Here is a 13,549-nt window from a genome sequence, read left to right as displayed (position 1 = left end):
ATTTAGTCCAAAATGTTACTTTCCTACTTTTGTTGTTCTTATAGTTGAGGTTTTAATCCTCTGAGCCAGCACAAAACCCTCTTTGAAGGTTTGTTCCAAGGGACCCCCTTGGCCAAGTCCCCAGATCAATCCCTTCTAGCCATTTGTGTTTGCTGCTACTCTGAATTCTCCTCGACTTTACTGTTCTCTTCATCTCCCAATAGCCCATTTTCTCTGTTTTCTTTCCTCTTTTCATCCTTCCATAATGCCCTCCAATAATTATAATCTTCTAACTACATTAGATTCATTTTCCAGCAGAAAAACACATTTTGAGATGACTTTTTCCTCTTGTTTTTATGCCTGGGATGTAAGCAAACATAAATGGAACTCAACACTTTCTGCTTCTCCTAAAGATTTTCAGCAAAGAAAAATCTTCTAATTACTTTTATCTCTAACTGCTCAGTGTTGAGTCCTATGACTTCCTCGTGGTCATTATGAAGAGCCTTCAGTTAACTGCTTTGTATTTTCACAGTCTGTCCCAGTGGAAAATATGGGAAGAACTGTGCCGAGGTCTGTCAGTGCACTGAGAACGGGACTTGCAATCCCATCGATGGATCCTGCCAGTGTTTTCCAGGCTGGATAGGCATAGACTGCTCTCAGAGTAAGCAAAGTCCTCTTTTTCCACCTCCACTTTAACATATTTTCCCTGTTTAGACTTTTCTGAAAGTTCAAGACAGATTCTGGGGAGATCCCTGAAGTATTAGAGCAGGCAGTGCTTTAGTCTCTTTAGAACTTGTTTCTTTTAATTAATCTAAGTTTGCTTTGGCTTGAATTAGTTTCTGCACTTGGAATTTGCAGAAGCTGTTACTAGCTTCTATTACAGGAAAGGGAGGTCACAAGCTCTTATCAAAAAAGAAAGCTACATGCTCCCTTTTAATTTCTAGACAGATTCCCTTTTATTTTTTGAAATCATTTTCTTTCCACTACTGCATTAGAAATTATTCACCAGTAAATGTTTGCATGTACCAAGCCCCCAGAACTGAGAAATTAGGCAGCTGAAATTTTTCTATTAAATGTAATTTAATTGTAAAAGTCAATGTGAGCTTGGAGGGATGGAGGATTTCTTCTTGAAAATTGCCCAGGTAGAAGATTGGCATTTGCTGATCCCAAAGTGTCATTTCCTGAGAGCATCCCTTAATTGAAGATAGATCACAGAGGGAAGCAATGTCCTATCATTCAGAAATGTTACTTCATATTCAGGATACAACTAGCATATTAGACAGCATTCCAGAGTAAAATATATTAAACTTCAAGTGATAAACTAGGAATTGGATAGAAACAGACGGCTGTAATTTTGCTTTTATTGTGTATCTTCCACAGGCAGAATATTGCTGTCACTCAAAAAGAGAGGGGGGGGGGAAAGAAAAGAAAAGAAAAAAGATAGAAGGCTCTACAGATTCCTCATTATATTTAGCCATGTAATTGGGAAGTGACTGTTAGTTTCTGTTAACCTTGCAAAAAGATGGGTTTTTTCTTACAGAGTGATGCAGGCCAGTTCAGCAGCAACTCTTTCCAGTTTAGCAGGCAGAAGGACCTGACCATAGCTACTCTGTCTTGGATGAACAAAGCAGGAAACTGACTGTTTCTTCAGTAACCTTCTTGTAAAGAAGGTGTAAATCTCTCAACATGATCCTGGCCTCTCCCCAGGCTCCTGTTGGCACCTGGCCGTGTGTACCCGAGTCCGGTACCAGGCTATTTCAGTCAGCCCTCCCTCTGCACCAGTTAACCTGGAATGACCGAGAGACAGAGCTGCAAAGGAGATAATTTTAGCTCAAACTCCAGAGCCCGTTCTGGAGACGCTAACAGCCCCTGCAGCTCTGGCTTACAAAGGCATTGTAGAAGTATTTCTGGTTGCTTATAGCGCACAGAGGCCAAATCCTGTTCAGCTTTAGGTTGTGTGAGTTCGGTGACCTTTCGTTTGATTTACGTCATGGCAGGGTGGGTTTTTTTGCTATTCATGCTGGCTTCAGAGGTGTCTGTCATATGCCAGAAACTTGCATTTATCCTCAGCTTGGGAGCCAATGGCATACATGGAAATAGGTACCATTTCTGTACTTTCAGGTTTCCTGGGAACTATGCCTTATTAATTCATGCCTTTAATAGGAAGCCGTGGAAAGTGCTTTTTAAAGCAAAAATATAGTTGTTATATTGAAAGGTTATCATCACTTTGGATCTTTTAGTCTGGCACTAATAACTGTAACTTGCTGCATTCAGTTTTGGAGGGAGGCTTAAAATAACTTTGGGGAAAGTATTAATATTGTACTTGTGGCAATATAAAATAGACCTGGAGATTTTAATTTAATATTAGGCCCATCAACAAAAGCAATCTGATTCTTGTGGATGGAAATTCAGGCTGCAAAAAGTTTCGTTTACATTTTTGACATCGTTTGAGTGGCACTCTGCTTCAAATCAATGTGGCAATTTTAGTAGTTGATTGCAGAGGAAAAGTGAACCACAAAGAGCTGTGCTTTACCATGCAAGGATTCCAGAATATCAAAAAGAAAATTAAATTACCTCCATGCCTTAAAACCCTCTCCAAATTCTCTTCCCAGATAGCGCTGGGAAGGCAGGGAGAGTGGCTACAGCACTTCATGTCATGTTGAGGGTCAATCTTTCTGTGGTTCTCAGTGCTCACATGCAGCTAAGACCTGATCCTGCCACCTGATCAACACAAGGAATAAATCCCTTGTGCCAGGGCAGGACAGCGTGGGTGAGGTTGCAGGTTGGCACCTGGCTTTGCAAAGCTTGGAAGAAGCAGTCATCACTGCAGCCACGCCAAGCATTGTAATGTGAAGTTCTGCCTTTGCTGGTGTCTCACAGGTTCTCCTTTATTATTGCTCCTCCACAGCACTGATGCAGGATCGTTGCTCTTCCTTTTTGCCATCTGACAGATCTTTTTTTATTTTCATAGCTTGTCCCACTGGTTTTTGGGGCCCTGATTGTTTTCATTCATGCAACTGCCACAACGGAGCAATGTGCAGCCCTTACGATGGAGAATGTAGATGTACTCATGGTTGGACGGGGCTCTACTGCACTCAGCGTAAGCTTTATAGAGGCAATGTTGTGCCGGGGAGTCTGTCAAAGTATGTGCTGCTACCTCGTGTCTCGTCCAAGTATTGCAGTCTTCCCTGCAAAACCACCTGCTTCTTCCTCGTGGTAACTTCACGTTTCCCCGAGGAAAATAGTCCTGAAGCTTTGGAAGGTTTTCTGTGCCTTTGCAGGTCGATAAAGGAGGGACCAATCGTTGAAATTATTGATTCATGGCAAGAATTTGTACAGTCCGTGTCCCTCTCTTGTTAAAGCCCCAGTGTGTGTGGTCTGGTTTGGGAAAAGTGTTTGAGATTTCTCATCCGACTAGTGAAAATTACCAGCACTGTATGGAGGAGGAAATCAAATTCTGGTGAGCCTTTTAAGAAGGCTTTTTCACCTGCAAGTAATGGATTGATCTCTGGCCTTTTAGAGAGTTTCTGTTTAGCCATCTTCTTTCGCTTCTGGAAAATGTAGTTTGTATGGATGGGTCAAGTTTTTGTTCTTTTGAAACACTTAAAAGGCAATTCTGCAAGATGGGAGCAACCACTTCAGGAAAATTGGCTGTTGTAGTATCGCTGCATATTGGATCAAATAAACATTATTGAATATACAGGGGCTGAAAAAAAATCCATGGATTTATAGGCCTACTTATCTTGTTTATTTGCTGATAGCACATCTGAGTTTGTGCTAAAGTTTTTTTTTTCTTAGCCTTGCCTTATTCTGATTCCTGAAAGGTTGCCCAGCTGCTTTTTATGGAAAAAACTGTGCCAATGTTTGTCAGTGTCAGAACGGAGCAGACTGTGACCACATCACCGGCCAGTGCACGTGCAGGACTGGATTTACAGGCAAACAATGTGAGCAAAGTAAGTAGCAACATGACTTTATTTTCTTCTTACCCTGGGGAGTGATTGTATTTCAGAAGTCTTTGCAGAAATGGGATCTTAAATGAGGTCTTGATGTCAGCACGACAGTAACCCCAGGCAGCTTATATAATCCATAGGGAGAAGAAGGCATCTCTGGAAAGCTGGGCAGTCTGTTTAAGCATAAAGAAATATAGTGAGTGCTCTGCAGATCAGGCCTTTCTGTTCCCAGCCTAACAGTTAAGTGTAATATAAACAAGTCAGTGCTGCCTTGGGTGTATTAAGAAGAGTGGAGCCAGCAGGTCAAGGGAGGTTCTTCCTCTCCTCTACTCTGCCCTAGTGAGGCCACTGCTGGAGTACTGGGTTCAGTTCTGGGCTCCCCAGTTCAAGAGCAACAGGGAACTACTGGAGAGAATCCAACAGAGACTGTGAAGTTGCTGAGGGGCCTGGAGCATCTCTGTAAGGAGGAAAAGGTGAGAAATTTGGGGCTGTTGAGCCTGGAGAAGAGTAGCCTGAGAGGAAATCTTCTCAGTGCTCATCAATAGATAAAAGGTGGGGGATAAGAGGATGGGTCAAGACTCTCTTCAGTGGTGCCCAGTGACAGAACAAGGGGAAACAGGCATAAACTGGAACCCAGGAGGTTCTATGTGAACCTGAGGAAAAACCTTTGTTGTGAGGATGCTGGGGCCCTAGAGCAGGATGCCCAAAGAGGTTGTAGAGTCATCTTCTCTGGAGAGATTCCAAACCTGCCTGGGCATTGCAATCCTGGGCAAACTGATCTAGGTGGCCCTGCTTTAGCAGAGGTGCGGGACTGCATGATCCAACAGAAAGGTTTAAAGCAAGAAGTCCTTTCTATTCTCTGCCTTTGAAGTTATATTGGGTCTTTCTTGCATAAGTTGTTATGCTATAGATGGGGACTAAATAAAGATTCATCTTTACAATGAAAGCAGATCAAGAGAAAAAATAACTGGCTGGTTTTGGAAGGATTTGTATTTAACTTGAGTGGTGAGCAAGTGCTTAACAATGAGCTTCAATTACCTTGCAAGGGTACTGGCGTATCTTACTGTAATTGTTGTCAATGTCTTGCTGGCATATTTAGCATGCTGTGCCAAATGGCTTCTTTGAAGAACAAAGAATGAGAGTAGCAGAAACTCTATGTGCTGTAGCTGAATAATTACTTGTTTGTCCAGTATAGTAAATCAAAAGAAAATTCTCACACACTTACTTGGATTCTAAATGCAGGGTGAAATTCATCTCACCTTACCAAGGCATTAATTCCACAGGGTTTCCAGCCTTTTTTTGTTATTGAGGCAGTACAGTAACATTCCTGCTAGACTTGCCAGTGAAAGCTTCTCAACTCTAGCTTACTACATGTGTCTTTATGGAAGTACTTGTAGCTAACTTCATGAACATCTGGGATTTTGGGGCACATGCATGCAGTCAGGCAATCATGTATGTCAGGACCAAACATGCATGCTGGTGTGGGATTCCATATGGTATCACTGAAGTTCTGTAAGGGACCAACTTGCTGTGAGTTTTTGTACACCCTTAAGTGCAACCAGAAATAAAGTAGGAAGGTGAAAACTTCTGGAGTAGAACTGCTTCCTAGCAGAGTTTATACAAAGAGCTACATTTTTAATTTGACCTCTGTACAAAGCCTGAGGCTTTCTTTTCTATCCAAACTACAAGTGTATTTATTTATTTGTTTTTCTACCATTTAATCTGAATGCATCTCTTCATTAAGACTCATTTCTTCTCACAGTTCTGCTGACTTGACAGTCACACCACATTGCAGATAAAATGTCTGAATGCAGACATCATTTTTGTGGAGCAGTCCAAAAACTTAGACCTGATTCACTTTAAGCAGGTTACAGGCTAATAACAGAATGGTCATTAATTGTAATAACTTGATTTTATCCCTTGTTTGGGGACCTGAAGATGAAAGAAAGAGATAAAACAGTAATACACACTGCAAATCATTACACAAACACTGGCTGCTGTTCATCATTTAATACTAAATTTGGGCTATTAGGAGTTACTTTGAGACTGATATTGGGGAGATATCATCACGCTGTGCAAAGCATTTGCTGTGGCACAGTAGTAACCTCTTAAACTAAACAATATATAATCTAAAGAACCATAGCTTCCTCACCAGAGAAGTAAGTAGGATGTGACAGAAGTTGTTTCTTTCAATTTATTATTGAACAGTTCCTCAAGAAATACAGTAAGCTGCCTACAGATTTATTGTAATAGCCCATCATGGTAATTGGGTGAATAAATTTCTCAGCTGGACATTCAATCATTTTCTCTTTGATAGCCATACAAAGACAGGATAGAAATCCCCTCTGTATTAACTGTCCTAATACAGCAGCAGAGCAAATCAAACCATTCAGATGCTCAGCTCTGTAATTCTACCTAAAATATTGTATTAATCTTTGAACACTAGTAGAGATAAGTATGAAAGCATGCAGGATTTGTTTGGTAAAAGCCTATTGTGTTCATATAAGGACACATGGAACTTTTCTTTGCTACTGCCCCCATGAAAATAAACATTCAGAGTTGGTGGAGAGTGGTGTGCTCTTTCAAGATGCTGTCTGCAGCTTCTGAGCTCTTGCCCTGTTACATTCTCTACACTTGTGATGTATATCAAGAATTTAAATCCTCTGTATGTATTATTGGCTTCACCCTTGTGAAGTCTTGTGTGACTTTTCCTTACAGCTTAATAAGTAATACTTCACAGTGTACATGAAATACATTTATCTCCTGCTGTAAAGCAATAATCATCTAACACTAGAAGGTTATCCCGGAGACACTGAAATCAGGGAGTGTTTTCTACTGGATTTTCCATGGCAAGGGTTTCACTCATTCCTGAAAAAAAAAAAGGTAGAATTCTTTCCAATCTTTTTCTTTGACTTCCCAGAGTGCTCACCAGGAACATTTGGTTATGGTTGCAAACAACTCTGTGAATGCATGAATAATGCTACGTGTGACCATGTCACAGGTACTTGCTACTGCAGTGCCGGCTTCAAAGGAATCCGATGTGATCAAGGTACAGTGAAATTCTGCCTGTGAAATATTTATCTCCCTCTCTCTCTCTCTCTGTCTCTCTCCCCCTCCAATGATGTACTTGCTAAAAAAAAAGAAGAAAGTAGTGTTTCAAAAATGAAATGCACGATTCAATTTACAGTGTGTTATGAATTACTTTTAACAGCGGCTCTTATGATGGAAGAATTAAACCCCTACACTAAAATTAGCCCTGCTCTTGGATCAGAGAGGCACTCAGTGGGAGCTATCATTGGAATTATTATTCTCCTTCTAATTATTATGGTCTTGCTGGCACTGTTTGTGTGGTATCGACGGAAACAGAAGGAGAAAGGCCATGACATGCCAAGTGTATCTTATACTCCAGCCATGAGGATGACTAATACAGATTACTCACTTTCTGGTAAGGGTCTTTTTATGTTAATCAAATACAGACTCATATTCCTGTGTGTTGGGGAAATAGCAGCTTCTGTGATGTATAACATGTGTTATTGAGCCTCAAAAATAATGATGCTTCAGTTCTTCCCCTGATCTTTTAACACTCAACAAGGACAGGAAAGCAAATACGACTTAGAACTGATTTTAGTTGCTTTATAGATGAAAGTTTACTTGACACAAGCTATACCTAGGCAAGAAATATGCTGCATGGAATACATCAACTCCACTTTTGTAAACCAGCTGCATTCCTGTTGCAGCACAGGGAAGTTTTCCCTTTGTGACACCTTCAGAAGAGGTTTTTTGCTTGAGGAGTGGGATTGACTGGGTCAGTCATAAGGTTTTCTTTTAGTCTACGTTGCAGTTTGTGATTTGAGGCTTCCTATTTGTTGTCACTTGTTCTCTGTGCAGACCAGTCCCTGTTGTCTAGAGAGCTGGTGTGAATTTCCTTCACAGAGGCTGATGAAAGGAGGAGGGAGGGAAAGGAAAGCTCTCTAGGATCAAAACCCAAAAAAAAGTTGTATTGAGATCACTTTTCTTGCTTCCTTCTGCCTTCTGCTACTGCTATGGAGGACAGCTTTTCTTGGCAGCTTGGCTAAACTTTCGAGGCTGTGCTCTCATTTTTTAACATTGTCATTCTTCCTTGTTGTTCTCTGGCCAATATCAGATAGGACACCAGACAGTAGTTTGTTTTACTTCTTGTTTCTTTTGATCTGTCTCTAGTGGGGTTCTCCTCAGGGCTTGCTGCCCTCTGACTGCACTTTTCTTTTTCATTTCCCTTTAAATAGTTGAAAATGTGAGTCCCTGTAGGTACAAGCTCCTGAAACAGTGAGAAGTTGTCATAGCAGCTTTGCTTTCCCACTCCTGCATTGCCTGGATTTTTTACCTGCTTTCTAGTCTGAATGCACGAGCCCCAGCCACTTGTTGCTGCCTCTGACTTGGCTTCTGTGCTGTCTCAGGATAGCATGGCTGGAAAATTCATTCTGGACTTCCTTGCCAGGATGCACCTGGTAAGGAGCCTCTCCCTCCAATCCAATGATATAACAGCCTAGCTTTGGCTACAGTTGGGACTTCATTGAGGAGCCTCTCTGATGGCAGCATGACTACTGTCCTCATACCAGGAACATGGTTTCCTGTAATGGTATATCTCGTACTGGAGGCTCTCTGCTGAACAGCATTGACTAAGCTTGTATCTAGACCACTCAGTCCTCCAGTAGAGCATTCCTTTTCTGATAGCTACAAGATGGGGGGGGAGGGAATCAGTCTTCAACCTCCTCCTGTTGCCTCTTATTTTTGAATTTTAGCTTTGTGGGCTCTTGCCTAAGCTGCCCATTTGGGTGAAAAAAAAGTATGAAAGTGTTGCCAGAGAAGGCTCATCTAATCCTTGGCTGGTTGTCAACACGATTTGGCCTGAAATTTGTCATTTCAACATCATTTGGAGAGCCATGAACATGCAAAAGACAACTGTGGCACATCTCAGCAGCCATAAGGCTCTGAGGTCCAAGAGAGCAGATCACAGCCACTGGCATGGAAAAATGTTCTGAGCTGCCCAGCAATCCATTTCTTCCATATTGGCACTTTATCCATTCATTTACAAAGCCTGCTACACCTCATTTATTTCCGTGCTTTTCTAGTTAATGTATGTGTACCCCGGCGTGCTTAAGAGGCACAACTTAGAGATTTCAAGCTAAGGAGAGGTGGGGAGTTCCTGACTGGAGTAATTAAGTTTCTCATTTCAGACAAGGGAACACACAAAAAAATCCCTTGGTGGTTTTTTCTCCATATTTTACCACAAATGGAGACTTCCCAACTGACCTGATGGTATCTCAGTCTGCAAGGAGCACACAAAAGGCTAATGCTGAGAAAGGACACTTTCATCCTTTGAAGTTAGCATAGACAGATGAGTTTCCTCCTCAGTCACAGGGAGAAAGCCATTGTGCTTGAAGACATTGAAAGCCCATGGCTGTCCTTGCAGGTTCTGTCTTTGTGGGCATTGCATCAACCTGTGCAATGTACCTCACATTCCTTTCAGGTGCAGCCGCCTATCCTGCAGCTCCTGATGCTGCATGCATCAGTACTGGAGGAAGAAAAATCTTTTGGGAATGTCTGAATTCACAGATACATCATAAATATCTGAAGGATCACATTCTTCAGCTGCACCAAACCTGGGATCTCTTCTGGTCCTTGGGCAATGACAGTGAATTAATTTCTTGCCTTCATGGCATCACCGCTCTGTGTCAGCTTGGTTTGTCCTTGTGATCCCCAACAACATCAGGTCAGTGCTGTTGTATAGAATCCTTTTGGTTGGAAAAGACCTTTAAGGTCACTGAGTCTAATCATTCACCAACTCTATGAAATCTGGTGCTAAGCCATGCCCTTCAGTACCACATCTCTGCATCCTTTAAACATCTCCAGGGATCAGGATCCAACCACCTCCCTGGGCTTCTCCAGAAGGAAACTGGCTTAATGTTTTCTTCCCATTCATCTCAGTCAGTGATGGGGATGCAGAGACAGGATCTTTTCTCTCTTCTTTCCTTCTTTCTTTGTGCATGCCTTTTAGCAATATGCATTTTATCACTCAGAAAGCTGCAGCTGAGTGAGGTCAGCTGTATCTTTCTGAAGGTTGCAAGAACAGTTTTCTTTCTGCCTCCCCCTGCTATCTGAGCTTGCAGAAGAAGTCTGAACTTAGAAATCACACTGCTCCATCTTCACCTCATTATAAATTGTCTGCAGGTATCAGCATTGTTTCAAGTTTTGGTCTTTAGGTTTTAGAAGGGCACTTACAAATTCTAGCCCAGGGCTTCTGAAGGCTCCCTGCCAAATTCTGACTGTCCTCCAGTACATCCTCCTCCTGAAACTTTCTCCCCATCAGTCACTTCCTCAGCTTTGGCCTTATAAATGCTGTTTTCAGCCTTTTGCATCCATAGAGCATAAAGACAGCAGAAGGTGCTGACGTGCACCTTCCCCAGCAGAAAATGGGTGGATGCTGAGACAAGAGCACAGATAAGCAATAGGGACTCATAGCATGGCTGGATGGCAAGAACAACATGTGTGTATATGAATGGAGGTCTGCACTTGTGTGTGGCAGTGGACACTGAAGGACAGTAGCAGTATGACATAGAGGTAACAGGGATTTCAGCCTTCATCAGGAGTTTTGTATGAGGCTTTGGGGCAGCATACTATGCAGATGTACTTGTCCAATTAATGTAATCCCATGGACTTCAGCAGGAATTCTTCCTAAACCATGACTGCAGTATCCAGCCCTACATGTGTCATAATGTGATGGGGTACCTGAATCACCACTGCTGTTACTTCGCTTGTTTACTCTTGTTAGGGTAGTGCTGCTGTTGTTTTTTCTCTGAATAGAGTCCCACATGCTCCTAGAGGCAGCAATTTCTTCCAGCACATTAATTTCTTTTTGGAGGATGTTTTTAGTCCTTATGTTTCAGCTTTTCTGATGCTGATAATCCCTGCATTTGTGTGAAAGAGATTATAAAGAAGGGGAACTCCCCTGGGCAGCCCTTAGAGTCTAATATTTGTGGATGAAGGATGTGGCAGCAAAACACACAACTCTGCCCAGCACCAACTGGGGAAAAAACCCACCCATGCTGGGAGAGCTTAACCACAGCACATGGATTTGAGAGCAGACTTTCCCAAATTAGCCAGAAACCAAAATGGTGCTCCCCAGCATGAGGGCACCATGCTGCATCCAAAAACAAAAAAGAGATTTTAAAGTGCAGGTTGTTTAATTCAGAGATATGGGGACAGAGGGAAAACTATTTGGTAGGGCTAGAAAGCAGCAGCTATTTCTTATCAGGGCTTTCACAGTCTTGGTTATGGGCTGAAGTGATGCTTGAGATCAAAGCCTTATAAACTTTCTGGTATGGCTGAATCCGATGCTGAAAGCCCAAACCTAAGCAAAGCTCTCTACAAATAGAGTACTGTGAAACCTGCAGCCTAGACAAGATGTTTACAGAAATGATCTGCAGATGATGTGTGGTAGGAGGTGGCAGAGTGAACCTTCCTGCTTCGAATCTTTAGCCACCCCACTGACTGTATGGGTGGAAAAGATCCCCAGAAGAAGGAGAAAGCCATTCCATTTTGCAACTTGAGCTATCTGCATTTGTATTTACTGCAGAGTGCTTCCTGATTCCCTGTTTCCACAGCTGGCTCTCTGCCCAGTTTCCACACTACACCATCCTGCTGCTGCTGCAGGGTTGGAACCAGTGCTCTTTGCATCACCCCACAGCCCCAGCTGGGAGCAGAAGCTCAGGCTTTTGAGTGACAGAGCACTCTGACCTTCATCCAGACCTCATGGTTCTTCCACTGGAGTGCAGCCTCAGGCTTGAGAGGCTTCTGGCAGGACTCTGCTATCAGGGATCCCTTCACAGGACTGATCTCCCCATGTCAACATTAACAAAGCCTTTGAGGTCTATTTGCTGTGTTTAAATGTAAATCATTCCCTTTCTTTTAGCATTTAAATCTTTCCTTACTGTTAGAGCAGACTAAAACTCTCCTCTTTGGGAAGAGAGGGATTCTTGTAGGCTGTGGGTCTGTGGTGTGTTGGGTTTTTGTGTTTTGTTGTTGGGTTGTTTTTTTTAAAACTAGGATAGCATTAGATTTGAATTTGATGTATTTCCAGCCAGCAGTTATAGGAGCTTCATGAATAAATGTGTAGAAAATGGACCGTGCTATCAAGGTAAATCAGCCTGGGTGGGTAGTTAAGTATCGACCAAACGGAACTGTGTAGAAGGAGTAATTCTGACTCTATGGAGCTGCATGCAATGAAGGAAGAAAAGATTTTTGGTGATGCAGACTTGTGTACAAGCTCAGGGCCATTAATTCAGCACTGTGCTGAGCAGTAAGGCGGTCTGGAACACTTTTTCTTCAGCTCATCGGGTGCACAGAACAAGCTACAGGCAGATAAGTTGGGTGTGATCTTGTAATGTGTTGGCTAGCTCACAGTAACCGTTGGTATGTGCCCTCTTATCTCACTGCAAAGGCAATGGACTGAGTCTCTTCTGCTCCAGCTGGTCCTTCTCGCCTGCTGCTGAGCCAGGGCATGAGAGATAAAGGATGGGGAAAGGCAGAGCTGCGAGCTGGTGTGAGTCAGCCATTCAACACCCACCTACAAAGTAGAAAGCAGTGGGTTCAAGTGTCTACATTTAAGTGAGATGGCAGGGTGGATGAGCTCTGCTCCCTGGCGAGCCACCAGTCTCTCATTTGGCAGGTTGAAGTCTGTATGAGAGCAGCTGTGTTTGTGATGGGCACACACTGATGATTGTGTTTGGGTTCCAGCCCCAGTTCTCATTTTCAGACCCCAAGAGATATCTATTTCTTGTTTAATTCTATTGCAAATATCACAGAGTTAGGAGAGATGAGAAAGTCCTGGCTGCTGTGCTGGGCAGTGGCTAGCTGGAAGAAGTTAAACACAAAAGCTTTAGTTCTGCAATCACATCCTGATCTGAGACACTTTCTTAGCAACAACCTCAGAAAATAGCTAGAACAAAAAGGCTCTGCATGCAACAAAGTAGAGCTGACCTCCAGAATTGCTCTGCATGTTTCAGCAGAAAATATATGCTAGGTCAGATATGCATGTGCCTGTTTCCTCTCACAGCTGTGTGCCACAGCACTTAGGGAATAGGCGCCCTGCAGAGAACACCACTTACTTGAAACAGGATAGTCTGCAGTAAATTAAACTAGAGCTAGATCTCCACAAGATGTCAGCAAAGCAAAATGCATGTTCACAGGAATGCAAAGGCAGAGGGCAAGGAGAGATGCTGAGGGTGGTTGGGTACCGCTCTCCCACAGACAGCGGCAGCCAGGTCCATGTCCTTCCTCCCCCATCTCCTGCCAACCTTCGTTTGGAGATCTCTGGTGATGGGGACAAGCAGCCACCCCAGCACTTCATTACCTAGTGAAAGTGTTTCTTATAACTGACCCTTCTGCCTTCAATTTAAGTAGAATGAGTTTAATTTAATTAAAACCCATTCATTTGCTTCTTACAGGGCTTGGCTCTTTGAACTGTTCTGCTTCAGTTTAAATTTTTCATCCTTTCTTATGATGGTACTTAGAAATGTTTATCCATTTGTCATTAAACTGGAACCAGCTTGGGATTGATGTTTTCCTTAGGACTGCCAGTA

The 13,549-nt window shown here is 42.7% G+C and overlaps 1 protein-coding gene across 9 annotated transcripts in view; it reads left to right on the top strand.

The window, feature by feature from the left end:
• Positions 1-13,549, top strand: part of MEGF11 (multiple EGF like domains 11) — a 306,782-nt gene that overhangs the window by 267,599 nt on the left and 25,634 nt on the right. For all 9 annotated transcript variants that reach the window (XR_010987968.1, XM_068143523.1, XM_068143526.1 and 6 more), the window contains exons 16-20: positions 512-640; positions 2,951-3,079; positions 3,804-3,932; positions 6,850-6,978; positions 7,141-7,374. Coding sequence is in view for 8 of the 9 variants with exons in the window: in XM_068143523.1 (XP_067999624.1) it covers positions 512-640; positions 2,951-3,079; positions 3,804-3,932; positions 6,850-6,978; positions 7,141-7,374 (750 nt within the window). In the remaining variant the exon portion in view is untranslated. The remainder of the gene's footprint in view (positions 1-511; positions 641-2,950; positions 3,080-3,803; positions 3,933-6,849; positions 6,979-7,140; positions 7,375-13,549) is intronic.

This window comes from Melanerpes formicivorus, unplaced genomic scaffold, assembly GCF_026170545.1.
Source record: "Melanerpes formicivorus ecotype bairdi unplaced genomic scaffold, bMelFor1.0.p_v2 SCAF_10, whole genome shotgun sequence".
In the NCBI taxonomy this organism is placed as follows: domain Eukaryota; kingdom Metazoa; phylum Chordata; class Aves; order Piciformes; family Picidae; genus Melanerpes; species Melanerpes formicivorus.
This window is presented reverse-complemented; position numbering and strand designations above follow the sequence as displayed.